This window comes from Rutilus rutilus, assembly GCF_951802725.1.
Source record: "Rutilus rutilus genome assembly, chromosome: 1".
NCBI classification, from domain to species: Eukaryota; Metazoa; Chordata; class Actinopteri; order Cypriniformes; family Leuciscidae; genus Rutilus; species Rutilus rutilus.
The window spans coordinates 9010322-9027056 of record NC_140209.1 but is presented as its reverse complement, the minus strand read 5'-3'; the positions used below and the strand labels follow the sequence as shown (position 1 = coordinate 9027056).

General features: G+C 40.1%; 2 protein-coding genes across 5 annotated transcripts in view; both read right to left on the bottom strand.

The window, feature by feature from the left end:
- Window positions 1-16735, bottom strand: part of LOC311287137 (galactose-specific lectin nattectin-like) — a 127712-nt gene that overhangs the window by 56148 nt on the left and 54829 nt on the right. The gene's annotated exons all lie outside the window — the stretch shown is intronic.
- LOC311287116 (ecto-ADP-ribosyltransferase 5-like) lies at window positions 1518-5043 on the bottom strand. 4 transcript variants are annotated; one of them, XM_084403723.1, is made up of 4 exons: window positions 4960-5043; window positions 3895-4327; window positions 2995-3082; window positions 1518-2917 (listed from the first exon to the last, which is right to left on the bottom strand). In XM_084403723.1, the coding sequence occupies exons 3-4, from the start codon at window positions 3043-3045 to the stop codon at window positions 2114-2116; spliced, it is 855 nt and encodes a 284-aa protein (XP_084259849.1). In that variant the 5' UTR covers window positions 3046-3082; window positions 3895-4327; window positions 4960-5043; the 3' UTR covers window positions 1518-2113. The 4 variants fall into 4 exon arrangements, with proteins under 4 accessions (XP_084259849.1, XP_084259851.1, XP_084259850.1 ...); XM_084403725.1 differs by having other exon boundaries at window positions 3895-3977; window positions 4960-5035; XM_084403724.1 differs by having other exon boundaries at window positions 3895-4383; window positions 4960-5034.

Here is a 16735-nt window from a genome sequence, read left to right as displayed (position 1 = left end):
TTGTTTATAACTACTACAATATTAGGTTACATTTAATTTTTTTCCAAGGAGCAGTTTTGTTTATGCTCCTAAGAAAAGTCTATTATAGCTCCATCATTGGTCAAAGTGTGTTAGTTTTAATAAATAAAATAATAATAATAATAAAAAAATTCTCTGGCATTTATTTCTTTTTGCTGTATCGAAAGCGTACCAAACCGTGACACAAGAGTATCGTATTAAACCGAACTGTGAATTTTGTGAACCGTTACACCCCTACTATCTATATCTCTCTTACCTATCTGTCTACCCCTCTGAAACAATGGTTGAAGCAATTTGAATGCTGAGAAACTTTACTAAGACGATTTGAAAAGTTAGTTTATCTGTTTATTGTTATGAATGTTTGATATTTACCAAAAACATCACTTTGCAGTGTTTTGTTGAATGAGTTTTTTTATAATAAATGTATTTTTAATTAAAACATTTGTTATTAATAGTCATTATTGGGATTTGATCTGGTGTTTTACGACACGCATAATGGGTGCGATGTAGGTCTTAATTTTCATTAAAGTGGTCTTAAAAAGGTCTTTAAAAAAGTCTTAAATTTGGGGTGATCAAACCTGGGGAAACCCTGGAAAGAGGCAAAGGGTCGACAGTATGTTACCCAATATTTCACAAGAAAAGGTGGGTTTGTAAGTAGGCCTAAATTGTTAGTGGACCGCCCGTGACAATGATCGTAGCCTACGGCACTTTTCTGTGCATACGCACGCTTTGTACATGAGGCCCCAGGTCTCTACGGTAGCATTTTTCGACAAGTTAGCACGTTTCGATAGAGCAGGGTGCAGCGGGTGCACGGCTTTGCCTCACATACATACAAATATAAATATATGTGAATACACTATATGACACATGTACAGCTATGCACAGTATACATTATACAGTACTGAAGTAGTGCAGTATTACAGAGGACAAATTACGGGTGTGGAAATTGTCTGATTGACTTAAATATATGAGAATGATAGTCAAAATACCATAAACCATGATTTTATGTAAATTAATATGAAAAAAGTCTCAGCTGTGTTGGGGGCCCTGTCAAGATTCTTTTCATGGGGCCCAAAATCCTTAGCAGCGCCCCTGTGTACTTGTCACCAGTTTTTGTGTATTTGGAGCAAGTGGTGTTTTGCTGTTGTCTCATTAAAGTTGCGTCTTCAGATTATGTGCTCCTATTGGTTTTTGATTTGATGTTTGTCAAAGAAGTCACACTGCAGGACTGTGTCTCAAAACTTCTGACACTGCCAGAATTTCGTCGAAGGCAAAACTTGATCACAATGGTCATTAATCAGCTTTCGGCGAACATGTCAAACTAGTGATGGAAGACTTGAGATTTTTGCCTTGGATGAAGAGAATCGTTTAGGATTCACAAAAGTTGCCCAAATATTGACCAAAATCATACAGTGTGATCCAGGCTTCACTCTTTCCAACTAACTGATGCAGACAGAGCATGATTCAGGAGACCAAGTTATAATAAAAAGGAGCATTTATTGTGTTTATTGAATAATCTTCATCTGACTAGCACAAATTCAACATATGTTATTCAAGCAAAGCAAAAGCAATGGAAACTGCTACAAAACATTATCATTCGCTTATATATAACTTACTTACTTGTAAAGACAATACAGCACACAACATAAGATAATACAGTAATAGAAAAAAAAAACAGAAATCAATACAGATCTTTAAATCATTCACGTCACAATTACATAATCAAATTATTTTCGAAGAATAAAAAAAAAATGTGGGTAATTAAGTGTGGAAGTGAAGTAAACAATGTAAGGATGTAAATTTAGAGCACTCAGCATACATTTTGAAGTATTACTTTAGTTCAAGCGGTACAGCAAGGCTTTAGTAATGCCAGGATCATGGGATCAAATAACAGGGAATACAAATTTTGACCAATTTTCTGCCTAATGTGAATTTCTCCTTCAGTGGGATTGAGTTCGCTCAATTGTTATCCTGTCAGTTTTGTTCCAACCTAGAAAAAGCCCTCATACTGATTGCTTGGAGACATTGTCACTTTTATGTATAGTATTTTTTATATATGTATTTATACAATACAGATTGTAGTTTCAGAGTCGCTTTACCGCGATATTCTATACATTATGCAAAGGCCCTTTGCCTTTGAGCATCTGCATTTAGATATAGTTGATTTCCGGAAAGCCACTGAACAATTCAGCTCACTACTTTTTCCAGAGCTTTCCAACTTGTACACAGTCTCACACCAGAGATTTTTCTGGTCTTGTCTTGTCTTGACAGCAGTGACTTTAAACGTCTCATATGGAGGAATCAGCACCTCTTTCTGTTCAGGATACTTGGAGTATTTGATCACATTAACACCGTTGCAAGTTTTGATTTCAAAACAAGATTTAGTTCCAAAACCCTGTGCTACTTTACGATCAAGAGAGGATGAAGCAAACGAGCCGAAACGAATCTCTGTGCCTGTGACATTCTTATCAAATTCAGCTTTAGTACCACGATATGTTGACTTGCATTCCTTTTGTTTATTAGTCAATATCTGTATTGCATCTGTTATCAAAAATTGAAGTGAATACCATTTGAATGTCCGGTTTCTGTAGTTTTGTTTACCATTATAAACAGCCGTATCAAAATTGCTATATATGCTAGAATTAAGGTTAGTGTACACATACAAGGCAATAGAATGATTATTTGTCAGTTTATCTTCTGGCGCTCTGGCATTCTTTTCACCTTCTTGCCAAGCCTTTTCAAATTCAGCTGAGTTATTGATTTCCTTCTTTAGATATTTATTCCTCACCAAATATGCCATTTTTTTCCCACAGGCCATATATTGATCATCAACTGAATTCGGTGCCATATCCAATGGATATATCTGTCCTTCAACAGCAGCAGCAGCAGCTCTGTGATCCTGCAAAAAACATGAATCATAATGATCACATCATCAGTATTCATGTCTGTAATATTCAAACTAGAACACAAGCTTACCTGTCCTAGAGCAGCTAAAATGAGAAGAAGAGCTTCAATGATGAGCAGCATTTTGATTCAGTCAAATCCTTCAGATGATCTAGTAGATCTAGTGGAGGACGGATGATGAAAGACAATGAGAACAGTATTTCACAAAATCTCCAATCAGGAATATGTACAGATATACACACTAAAAATGTTTCACAATAAAGTTTTACCCTGGTGTCCTTGGACTGTTCTGCTAGATAGCAAACCATTTGAAAATAATGAATGAAGGAATTAATCAGTGAATTTATAAAACAAGAATAATACATTTAATCCCTTGAAATCTTTTAAAATACCCTCTTGCCATCCAGAGGCTTGCATTCTGCAAGTGAACGGCGCCTTGTGGTGCCATCCCAAAAAGGCACAATATCACTTGACTTTTCCAAGCTGGTGGAATGACCGGCCTAACTCAAACCGAGCTGCTACTGTTTTAGCCATTGTCAAGAAACTGCTGAAGACACATCTCTTTTGTTAACACTTGACCCATTAACACTTACTATTCTATATCTATTATATACACTACTCACAAAAGGTTAGGGATATTCGACTTTCGTTTCGTGTGAAATTTATAGAAAATTAAAAAAGTTCATGCTACAGTGATATTATATCATGAAAGTAGGGCATTTAAGTAGAAATGCTAAATTAAGTTCACGTGCAAAGGTTGCATTTTAGGGGCATTCTGAAATTTCACCTGAAAATCGCATATCCCTAACTTTTTGTAATTAGTATATATATAGAAACGTTGCTACATGTACTGTAACTGAGTCTGAATGTCCTACTGTTAGTTTGATTGCTTATATTGCTCTTCTCATTTGTAAGTCAATCTAGATAAAAGTGTCTGCTAAATGATTAAATGTAAATGTAAATGTAAATTACCTTGGAATATGGTAATTTTTTTTTGTAAGGTTCTTCAGTTGCTCAGGAACATTGATGAGAGAAGATCAGAAAAGTCATCCAGTCTGGCGACAACAGCAGTATAAAACATAAACATATGATTTCATCTAAGGCTGTGTCTGAAGTCAGTTGTAGTTCTTGTGTTTCTGCTCGTCTCTTTTTCTGTCCTCTTCTTTCCTTCAGTGATTCTGCTTGTTAAACAGGCTTATTAAGGCTGAGATGACTCCATATTTAATATACACAGGTTTTGTGGCTCAGATGAGCTCCAGTTCTGGTTTATTTCTTTGCTCTTGGCTGGCATGTGGCATTGCTATGGCCTGCTTGTGGCCCAGATCTGGCAAACAGGAGCGGTCCGCTCAAGGGCCGTCATTCCACGCTGCATGAGGGCCAGATCATCTTTCCACAAGTGCCGGACCTGGGCCGAAACAATGTTGCTATGTGGGTCATACGTTTCATATCATACGTCCATATCTATACAAACGTACAAAAAGTACATTTTCTATCTTTGAAAATGACATACTATTACGTACGTATTAACAATGAGACCAGGCTGGTATGGACCTTGGGTTGAAATGCAATGCTTAAATAATGCTTGGAAAGAACATTTCTTAAAATGGAGTTAATGTAGAAACAACTGTATTTGACTTCCTCTTTTTTGTAGAGCATGATGAGATAAGCAAAAGTTTTGAAATGTAGGTTCTTGAACTTAATGTTTCTTAACCAAGCACAGAGATTATCAAGAGGGGTTGCTTAGATGAGGTGTATGCTCCAATGTTACTGTCTAATGCATTAAAGCACGTTCAGCACTTCCACATTGAGCATTTTACAATCACTAATCTGCCTATAAGACACACATGCTGTGAGACACACATGCACAACATAAAACACAGGCTACATTCTTAATAACCAAAAAAAATTAAAAATGTTCTGGGATTGTTCAACAGTACTAACATTCACAGAACGTGCATGAATCAAAAAAATATTACATGGGTTTTAGTAAAAGTGAAATAACAAATAAATGTAAATGTGAATGTGAAAAAGTCAAACCTGAGGAAATCTGTGTTCCAAACAGCAAACAGTTTTTCTGCTGGATAGTTTATAAGAGATGTGTCTTGTTTTCTTGAATTATTTTGCTGTATTCTTTTACCACGACATTGTGGGCTTATATACGTGTACCCATGTGACGTAAGATGCATGTCAGCCAATCAGGATCTGCATGTTACTGAGACATCATATGTCTACTTTCTCTTTCCAGTAAATTACATAACTTTCAGGAAAAACTAAAACAAACAAACACAGTATGGGTCCGGGTGGGAGAGTGGGAGGCAGGATTGTGACTGGAAATGAACATGAATGTCTTATTTGATCTTGAGATGTCTCTAGACACATACTCTGTGTATTAGCAGATAACTGTTGGATGTTAACTGAATGCATGATTTGTCATTGTTAGATCCTATAGCTATACATTATTGTCATTTTGAAGGATGTGCTTCAGTTGAATCAGCTCACTCATAATATTCCCCCGCCCGCAGGTTGAAGACTTTCAGAATTGACGGAGACTCACTTGTGCTGCTTCTTTTTTGAGGTTCAGTTTGTAGTTATACAAACCGTCCTTCTTCTGTCATTTACATTGTTGTCTTCTTCAAGCACTCTTGCTCTTCTTCACTGTAGTCTTCGTCTGTCTGGTGGTTTCAAAAAGGTTCTCTTCCCCCTCATGGTTGGTTAAGAAACATTAAGTTCAGGAAACTAACTTTCACAACTTTTGCCCATCTCGCCCAGTTCTTCTTCTTCTTCTTCTTCTTCAAAAAGTGGAAGTCAAATACAAGTTTCAAGTATTGCAGGTTCTTTCCAAGCAGCATTCAAACATCTTTATATGGCATTAACTTAAAAGCAAGCAAAATAACATTTATTTGATAATGGTTTCTTTTGAATAGCAATATCAACATCAATATCCAAAACACGTTTATCAGCTGGAGAAAATAGTTCTGAAAGTAATTCCAACAATATTGTTTCTCTGTGCCGTTATCATTAAAACTGTTCTTCATTTAGAACAATTTTAAGAACTATATCATTATCGTTATCTTTGTAGTTATCATTCTTGGTGTGAACGGGCCTTAATACTGTTCTCGCAATATGACATGGACAAAACATCAATAATACAAAAACAAACACCAATGACACTCAATTTCATTAACCACTACACCTTAATAAATACAGCACCATAATATGTCCATATTGATTTAAATATATAGTCTGATTTTAAAACTGCATTCACTGTGATTATGTAATTAGATCATTGACATGTTACAGTTCCCTTTCGAAAGGGAACTCTACACTACGTCAGAATGACGCTATGGGGAACGCCTCAGGCGTGACAGGTGTCTGAAATCAAATATCAACTCACGGCAATCATGTTGACCGGCGACAGCCCGTGAATCATCAGCTTGATTGATTAACGCGCGACCAGAATGTATAAAAGGGAGCCTGGAAAACATGACAACATCTTTTCGTCTTCAGGGACTGTTTGTCTGTTTAAGAGAATATCGCTTTGAAGAGGCATTAAGAGCACGCACGGCTCTCGAGAGAGCCTCTTGTGCAAACTGTGAGCGTGTTTCATTTGAAGAAACGCTCCGCTCTCGTCTGACCCTTTTTTTCGAGGGAGGAGGGTCAGCATTTGAGCCCTATGGTGCACGCGATCTGTGAAATAATACTGTTGGGTGCGAGGCATTCACAGCCAGCTCCTGAGGGTGCTGGCAGTGTTCATTGAAAATATCTCTGTGCGCGTGCATCCGTGCACTTTCGGATGTTTCAACCTAGCACCTGTTGACTTTCTTCTCGAGGGATGAAAGCCAAATATATTTTACGGCTCGAATCTCGCGTTTGCCTAGGCAGTGTGTAGATTATGAGACCATAAATAATAATAGTAATTAAAACAGCTGCATTTAATTCTATGGAATTAAAATGATGGAATTTTATCTGACTTTAAGAAGTTAGATATTTTAATTCAGCCTACCATCCAGACCGTGTTTCACTTATCCAGTGTTTTTGGCTGCATTTAATTCTGAGGAATTAGAATGATACACTGCAGGTGTACTGTCTGGTCTTTTTGTAAAATGTTTTTGTGCGCAAATAACATTTTCTTTTGTTTGTTTCTCTTACAGACCGCGTCTCCTGTATAGAGTGACTGTCAAGGAGTATTTCCCCCCCCCCAAAAAATAAATAAATAAATAATTATGTGGTGTTCAGGTTATCAGGTCAGAGGCTTCACCAGGCCTTCCTGAATATGAGCTCCCACATCCTGTGGCAGGCCTCCTCTCCTTGGAGAGTCATTCTGCTGAGGCCTCCATAAATACATGTTCCAACTATATAGTTCGGCAGTTTTGGTCTGTACTCTAGCATGTGTCAGGCTTCCTCTCCTTCGAGAGTTATCCTGAGGCCTCCATGCAAACAGCATTACAGTCGGAGTTGAGGAGTGGCCCCTCCCTCTCTGAGGGGGTGCCTTAGGCCCTTCACTCCATGAGCTCTGATGGTCCTACTATCTGTCAGGCCTCCTCTCCTTCGAGAGTCATCCTGCTGAGGCTTCCATGTGTACAGATGTTGCAGGTAGAGTCTTAGAAGTGGCCCCTCCCCCTCTGGGGAGGTGATTCAGGCCCTTCACTCCTTGAAGCTCTGATATATGTGCCAGGCCTCCTCTCCTTAGAGAGTCATCCTGTTGAAGCCTCCGTATACATAGTTAAGTCTGTAGCATGTGGTAGGCCGCTTCTCCCTTGAGAGTCATCCTATTAAGGCCCCATGCAACCAGCTTTGCAGGTGGAGCTGAGAGGTGGCCCCTCCCTCTCTGGGGAAGGTGCTTTAGGCCCTTCGCTCCCTGAGCTCTGGTAGTAAATAAGCTAGTTATCATAGGTATGTGTGTTGGTTTCCTCTCCATTGAGAGTCATCCTGCTGAGACCTCCATATATATACAGTCATATGTGTTAGGCCTCCTCTTATTCAAGAGTCATCCTGTTGAGGCCTCCATGCCAACAGCTTTGTAGATGGAGTTTTAGAAGTGGCCTAGCTATGTGTGTTAGGCCTCCTCTCCTTCGAGAGTCATTCTGTTGAGGCCTCCATATATACAGTGGCCATCATAAGGATGTGTGTCAGGCCTCCTCTCCACTGAGAGTCTTCCTGCTGAGGCCTCCATATTCATAGTTAAGCTGTCTATGGTTAGATATGTGTTAGGCCTCCTCTCCATTGAGAGTCTTCCTGCTGAGGCCACCATATACATATCTAAGCTGTCTATGGTCAGATATGTGTCAGGCCTCCTCTCCACTGAGAGTCTTCCTGCTGAGGCCACCATATACATAGTTAGGCTGTCTATGGTTAGATATGTGTCAGGCCTCCTCTCCATTGAGAGTCTTCCTGCTGAGGCCACCATATACATATCTAAGCTGTCTATGGTTAGATATGTGTCAGGCCTCCTCTCCACTGAGAGTCTTCCTGCTGAGGCCACCATATACATAGTTAGGCTGTCTATGGTTAGATATGTGTCAGGCCTCCTCTCCACTGAGAGTCTTCCTGCTGAGGCCACCATATACATAGTTAAGCTGTCTATGGTTAGAGATGTGTCAGGCCTCCTCTCCACTGAGAGTCTTCCTGCTGAGGCCACCATATACATAGTTAAGCTGTCTATGGTTAGATATGTGTCAGGCCTCCTCTCCACTGAGAGTCTACCTGCTGAGGCCACCATATACATAGTTAAGCTGTCTATGGCTAGATATGTGTCAGGCCTCCTCTCCATTGAGAGTCTTCCTGCTGAGGCTACCATATTCATAGTTAAGCTGTCTGTGGTTAGATATGTGTCAGGCCTCCTCTCCATTGAGAGTCTTCCTGCTGAGGCTACCATATTCATAGTTAAGCTGTCTGTGGTAAGATATGTGTCAGGCCTCCTCTCCACTGAGAGTCTTCCTGCTGAGGTCACCATATTCATAGTTAAGCTGTCTATGGTTAGATTGTGTTAGGCCTCCTCTCCATTGAGAGTCTTCCTGCTGAGGCTACCATATACATAGTTAAGCTGTCTATGGTTAGATATGTGTCAGGCCTTCTCTCCACTGAGAGTCTTCCTGCTGAGGCCACCATATACATAGTTAGGCTGTTTATGGTTAGATATATGTGCCAGGCCTCCTCTCTTTCGAGAGTCATCCTGTTGAGGCCTCCATATATACAGTTGGCTGTTTTTGGTTTATACTCTAGCATGTGTCAGGCTTCCTCTCTTTGAGAGTCATCCTGTTGAGGCCTCCATGCAAGCAGCATTTGAGTTGAAGTCTGAGAAGTGGGCCCTCCCTCTCTGAGGAGGTGTTTCAAGCCCTTCGCTTCCTGAGCTTTGATTATGGTTGCTAGAAATGTGTTAGGCTTCCTCTCCTTTGAGAGTCATCCTGCTGGGGCCTCCATATATACAGTTCGGCTTCACTCCCTAAAAGAGTGCAGTAGTTATATTCTAGCATGTCAGGCCTCCTCTCTTTCGAGAGTCATCCTGCTGAGGCTTTCATGCAAACGGTATTGCAGGCAGTAGTTTAGAATAAGGGCCCTCTCAATATTGGAGAGTTGTTTTTAGCCTTTCTCTGTCTGAGCTCTGTATTATGAACTTTTCACTTTGAGAATAAGTTCTGGAGACCATGTTGGTGTAAATGTGCAGGCTTCCTCTGCTCTCTAGTCGTCCTGTGGAGGCTGCCGCTTCCCTTAGGTACTAAACAGGTTGTTGGCTTCAGCATTAAGTGTGATAGCCTCCCTGGCATGGGGGTCGTTTTTGGTCCCCCCGAAAGGGTCAGAGGCCTCAATAGGCTCTCCTGAGTATAAGCACCCACATACAGTGGTTATCAGGTTATAGGCCTCACCAGGCCTTCCTGAATATAGCTTCCACATAACGTGGTTATAAGGTTATAGGCCTCACTAGGCCTTCCTGAATATGAGCTCCCACATGTTGTGGTTATCAGGTCAGAGGCCTCACCAGGCCTTCCTGAAGGTGAGCTAACTCATACTGTATGTGTTTTCACTCAGCATGGTTTTCAGGTTGTAGGCCTCTCCAGGCCTCCCTGGAGTTTAGTTCCAACATATTTTGAGTTTCCACTTAAGGTGGTCTTCTGGTAACAGGTAGTAGGCCTCTCCAGGCCTCTCTGTAAGTGAACTCCCATGAACTCCCTTAGGCCCTCACAGGCCTCCTCAGTGGTTTGAAACACAAACACTGGGTAGATCCGTGGATCGAGTAGAGAAACTCCCCTCACTGGCAAGGGTTGTAAAGCACTATGCTGAGTTATACTCTCCGGGATATCCCGCATTTCAGTCCTAGGTCCTCAAAGACCTCCTCAGTGTTTTGAAATACAAACACTGGGTAGATCCGTGGATCGAGTAGAGAAACTCCCCTCGCTGGCAAGGGTTGTAAAGCACTATGCTGAGTCATACTCTCCAGGATATCCCGTCTCTGAAATCCGGGCCAAGTGGTTCACTGCCTGCTTTGCAGTCTCTTGGGTTGGATGCCTTACCTAAAGGCAAGTGTCCAGAGGCTCTGTCTTCAGACAGACAGGAAGTGGCCAGACTTAGTGTCTTATGTAGTGACACCAGGTCAGGCCTGCCTGGTGGCATTTCAGGTGGCACGTTCCCCTGAATAGTGACTGGCTGGGGTTCCCTCGGGTCCCCTAGCCACATTCCCTAGAAGGGGACCCTTTCTAGTTTTTGAATTGTGGTCCTAGGCCTTTGAGCTGGCCCAGGTAGACCTTCCTTTAAATCTGTGGAGGTTTTTCTGTGGTATCCTTTAGCTTGGGGCCTAGGGCTATGACCGTAGGGAATGCTGTCACTGACAGCCCAGTGTGACCTGAGGGCATGCACTCCCCTTAGCATGGTGGCGTTGGTATATCGTTCCCCATAGCGTCATTCTGACGTAGTGTAGAGTTCCCTTTCGAAAGGGAACGTCTCAGGTTACGACTGTAACCTATGTTCCCTGAGAACAGGGAACGAGACACTACGTCTTCCTGCCATGCCTCGGGGCCTGCCTGCAACAGTCCCTTCAGACGATGGGATGTTGTCATGTTTTCCAGGCTCCCTTTTATACATTCTGGTCGCGCGTTAATCAATCAAGCTGATGATTCACGGGCTGTCGCCGGTCAACATGATTGCCGTGAGTTGATATTTGATTTCAGACACCTGTCACGCCTGAGGCGTTCCCCATAGCGTCATTCTGACGTAGTGTCTCGTTCCCTGTTCTCAGGGAACATAGGTTACAGTCGTAACCTGAGACGTTTTTATATGTACAAAAACCGACAATGAAAAAAAGTCTCTGTCAAACTGTATTCATATTTATCTATATTAACATTTATGTATAGATTTAAAATGTCTCACGTGGCTCATTATAGGCTCACTGTAAAGTATTTCTCAGTATCTGTTCCAGTATGCCAGCCAATCAGGATCTGCATGTTATTGAGACATCATATGTCTGCTTTCTCTTTCCAGTAAATGACATAACTTTCAGGAAAAACTAAAACAAACAAACACAGTATGGGTCCGGGTGGGAGAGTGGGAGGCAGGATTGTGACTGGAAATGAACATGAATATCTTATTTGATCTTGAGATGTCTCAAGACACATACTCTGTGTATTCATAGCAGATAACTGTTGGATGTTAACTGAATGCATGATTTGTCATTGTTAGATCCTATAGCTATACATTATTGTCATTTTGAAGGATGTGCTTCAGTTGAATCAGCTCACTCGTAATATTCCCCTGCCCGCTGGTTGAAGACTTTCAGAATTGACGGAGACTCACTTGTGCTGCTTCTTTTTTGAGGTTCAGTTTGTAATTATACAGACTGTCCTTCTTCTGTCATTTACATTGTTGTCTTCTTCAAGCACGCTTGCTCTTCTTCACTGTAGTCTTCGTCTGTCTGGTGGTTTCAGAAAGATTCTCTTCCCCCTCATGGTTGGTTAAGAAACATTAAGTTCAGGAAACTAACTTGATCAACTACTGCCCATCTCGCCCAGTTCTTCTTCTTCTTCTTCTTCTTCAAAAAGTGGAAGTCAAATACAAGTTTCAAGTATTGCAGGTTCTTTCCAAGCAGCATTCAAACATCTTTATATGGCATTAACTTAAAAGCAAGCAAAATAACATTTATTTGATAATGGTTTCTTTTGAATAGCAATATCAACATCAATATCCAAAACACGTTCTGAAAGTAATTCCAACAATATTGTTTCTCTGTGCCGTTATCATTGAAGTGAACTCAGCTATTCTTTATTTAGAACAATTTTAAGAACTATATCTTTATCGTTATCTTTGTAGTTATCATTCTTGGTGTGAACGGGCCTTAATACTGTTCTTGCAATATGACATGGACAAAACATCAATAATACAAAAACAAACACCAATGACACTCAATTTCATCAACCACTACACCTTAATAAATACAGCACCATAATATGTCCATATAGTCTGATTTTAAAACTGCATTCACTGTGATTATGTAATTAGATCATTGACATGTTACAGTTTTTATATGTACAAAAACCGACAACGAGTCTCAGTCAAACTGTATTCATATTTATTTATATTAACATTTATGTATAGATTTAAAATGTCTCACGTGGCTCATTATAGGCTCACTGTAAAGTATTTCTCAGTATCTGTTCTAGTATGTTTTAATAATGTTGGCACTTTCCAATTGGGCCGATGTGCACTTTAATTTCCTATTATCACTGTAAAGCTGCTTTGAAACAGTCTGTATTGTTAAAGGGGTCATATGATGGTTCTAAAAAGAACATTATTTTGGGTAAATGCAATGTGTTTACGTGGTTTTAGGTAAAAAAAAAAACTTCTGTGAGAGCACCCTCTCAAAGTGAGGCACGCTCCCCCTTAGAAGTGGAACCTATTCATTGAATTGAGTCTTCTCTCTGTGGAGATCCCGAAGGTGTTCAATCACTTCAGTGCTTCTTTCCTGCTAATGGGTTGGACTGAGGGCTGTCTCCTCCACCTCAAAATGTTGTTGTTGTATTGACGCACATTATGATGCAGTGGATACAAATCCGTGGGAAGCACGACTTGATTGTTTGTTAGGTTACTGAGGAGAGCAAGGAGACAGAACCCGCTCTTTACCCTCTTGGGACTTAAATCTGGCACTGCAGAGACCTCCCTTGAGCCCTGCAGGCAGTGAGTTAAAAATCCTGTTTTCAGAGAAACAGTTCTCCTGCTTGTTTGGTCTCTATCTAGAGGGTAGGGACTTGCACGCATTTTCGGTCAACGAATCGTGCCTGGAATTCGGGCTGGCTAACTCTCAGCAAATCTGAGACCCGGCCTGGATATGTGCTCATGGTTCCTGCATCTAATCACATAATACACTGAGGAATGAGCGCTGCTTTTAAATGAACATTTCTTTAAAACAAAATTGATTTGACAGAATTTCATTTTCTTATTGGCATAAACAGGCTTTACTCCCTTGAAACTTAAACTGGAATGTCACTGTGACTTCCCGAACAGGCAAACAGGCTTACGCACAGATCACTTGTGAAGTAAAATTGAAGATCGAGGATGCAGTGCATCGTGATACTTTACTTTACTTTATACTTTATTGTCAGACTGAAGTCTGAAATGTTTCTTACATGACAGTATCCATGTTTACCACAACATTTAACATACATTCAACATTGACATTCACTCAAACACTTATCCATCAACCCCACCATCCCAATACTCTTAATCTCTGATTAGGTTTTCGGTGATGCATTGTGATATCATATTGAACCGAACCGTGAGAGCAGTGTAGGTTCACACCCCTAGTTTTAATGTGACCATATATTTTCAACAGACACATCAAGTGTTGTGAATTCAGCATTTATTATTATAACAGCCTGACGTCTGAATGACATGACGTGTTTCAACTCTGGGGTTTTCAAACCCAGAGGAATCATTTTAATTGCCCAACCAATTTTCCATAACGAGCTAAAATACTCTAAAACGCTTTATCAGAGATAAACGGAGGTAAGTTTGACAACATCACCTTTTTCGAGAGGTTAGATAAGGTATACAGAGTGCTGTTGTTACAGCCTAGCAGCCAATGAGAGCAAACCTGTCCACCAATGAATGCTGTTATTATATGTTGTTTACAGTACAACATGTTCCAGGAACAACATCATGTCTAACTTCTGTTTCTGTTTGTTTATTTATATAGCACTATTAAAACACAACCAGGGTTGAACCAAAGTGCTTTACATACAGATTCCAATGAGGAATAAAAATAACAACATACCTAGCCAGTCAATAAATAACATATAGAATTTCACATCTACTCATTATAGGCTAACGACATCAGATGCGATTTACACAAATGCTTAAAAATCGACAGCGATTTTGCAGACCTGATAGATAGCGGCAGCTCATTCCACTGTCTCGGCCCTGTTACCGCAAACGCCCGGTCGCCCTTATGAAGGCGTTTTGTTCTAGGCACTATCAATAGTTCCTGATTCTCTGAGCGTAGTGTTCTGGAGGGGGTATACAAAGTTAAGAGATTCGCCAAATATGGTGGGGCCTGATTATTTAGCGATTTATATACAAACAGTAAAATTTTGTGTCTTATTCTGTACTGTACTGGAAGCCAATTTAGAGACTCCAGTGCAGGTGTGATCGACTCATATTTCTTTATCCTCATTAAAAGCCTCAACCGCCCGCCGCATTTTGGACCGATTGCAGTCGAGACAGAGATGCGGCGGTGATGCCACAATACAACGAATTACAAAAGTCGAGCCTTGAGAAGATAAAAGTGTGGATAACTCTTTAAAAGTCTTTATTTGATAGAAATGGTTTTGTTTTAGCTAATAGACGCAGATTGTAAAAACAAGCCCGAACCACAGAATTAATTTGCTTGTCCATTTTTAGGTTATTGTCGATAAAAAAGCCTAAATCTCTGACTGTAGATTTCGTGTAAGATGCTAGAGGACTTGAATCTAATATAGTTTCTGCGGATTTATTTTGATGGCCAAATATAATAACCTCTGTTTTGTCCTCATTTAACATTAAAAAGTTTTTAGCCATCCAGTTTTTGACGTCCTTTAAACACTCTAAAAGTGACTCGAATGAACTGGTAGAGCTGAGTGGTAGATACATTTGCGTGTCGTCGGCGTAACAATGAAATTACACTCCATACTTTCTAAAAATGCTTCCCAAAGGGAGCAAATATAATGAGAATAGTATTGGAGAAAGGATAGACCCTTGCAGGACCCCCCACGGAAGGTTTTTTTTTCCTGAGGTCCTATTATTATAGTTAACTGAAAAACATCTACCACTCAAGTAGGACTGAAACCATTTCAAAACTGTGCCTTTTAAACCTACTGAGTGTTCGAGACGGGAAATAAGGATGTCATGGTCGATCATGTCGAAAGCTGCGCTTAGATCAAGCAGCACTAAAACAACATCATCTCCTTTGTCTAAGGCCAAAAAGATGTCACTTAACACTTTCAGTAGCGCCGACTCTGTGCTGTGGGCAGTTTTAAACCCTGATTGGAACATTTCTCCTATTACATTTTTATTTAGAAATGATAGTAGTTGCTGCAACACAACTTTTTCAAAAATTTTAGAAACGAATGAAATCTGAGAAATTGGCCTGTAATTTTTCATATCATCCTGGCCCAAGTTTGGCCGCTTCAACAGCGGTGTCACCACAGCATGTTTAAACTCTTGAGGATATGTCCCACTGGACAGGCTCTTATTAAACAAATGTGCGAAACTCAGTGCTACACAGTCAAAGGTCTGCTTTAACAAACGACTAGGCATCAGGTCATTTGCACAGCAAGTTGGTTTCAGTTTTTGTACAATATCCTCCAAAATTGTCAAGGTAATAGGTTCAAAGGCACCCCATTTAGCAGTGCAGGCAGAATAGTTAGATGGATCTGTATTTACCAAAGGAATCTGGGAGCGTTGATTAACAATTTTTTGGCTGAAGAAATTAAGAAAGTCCTCACAGGAAATAAGTGAGGGCTTTTGATGTATGTTATTTAAAGGTTGCATTACAGAGTTAATAATAGAAAATAGGAGTTTTGAGTTATTACTATTGGCCCTAATTATATTGGAGAAGTAAGTATTTTTGGCCTTGGTTACAGATTTTTGATAACTAAATAGAGCGTCTCTAAGAACGTCATAGTGGACTTGTAGTTTACTCTTTTTCCATTTCCTCTCACTCTGCCTACATTGCTTTCTGAGGTCCCGAGTGTTATCATTTAACCATGGATTTATTTTTCTTTTATTGCTTGTCAGTCTGAGCGGAGCAATAACGTCTAAAATATCCATGCAGGTTGAGTTTAGTACAGTCTAATGCTCATCAACATTTAAAAGATGAAGCGGGGTTTCCAGCATCAAAATATTGCACTTAGTTTTAAATAGTGCTGCAAAGTCAGTGCTAGAGGTGCTGTTTAGTCTCCTTGACCAACGCCTAGAGTCCTCCTGGGAAACAGGTTTGATGGTAGTAGAAGTCTTGAAGATTATTGGCATATGGTCAGAAAAGTTAGTCTCACAGATATTTACATCGTCTATTTGCAGGTTATGGGTTAAAATTAAGTCTAACATGTGTCCTCGTTTATGGGTAGGGCTTTTAACCCATTGCATTAAATCAAACGACTCTATCAAATTTAGAAATTCACTTGAGAGGGTATCATTTGCACAACAAATATGAACATTAAAATCAACTAGAAGTAAGAAACAGTCATAATTCGTAGACATTGTGCTCAAAAGATCAGAGAATTCCTGAACGAAAGCCTTGTTTCACGAGTTCACATCTACATATAATTAGTACAATAAGTTTATGCGTATTTGG

What these genes read in the sequence shown, in the direction of transcription:
- LOC311287116 (XM_084403723.1), bottom strand. Translation starts at nt 3,045, where the DNA reads ATGCTGCTCATCATTGAAGCTCTTCTTCTCATTTTAGCTGCTCTAGGA. An exon ending in TTTTAGCTGCTCTAGGACAG is followed by an intron (nt 2,918 to 2,994) that starts GTAAGCTTGTGT and finishes TGTTTTTTGCAG; the next exon opens with GATCACAGAGCTGCTGCTGC.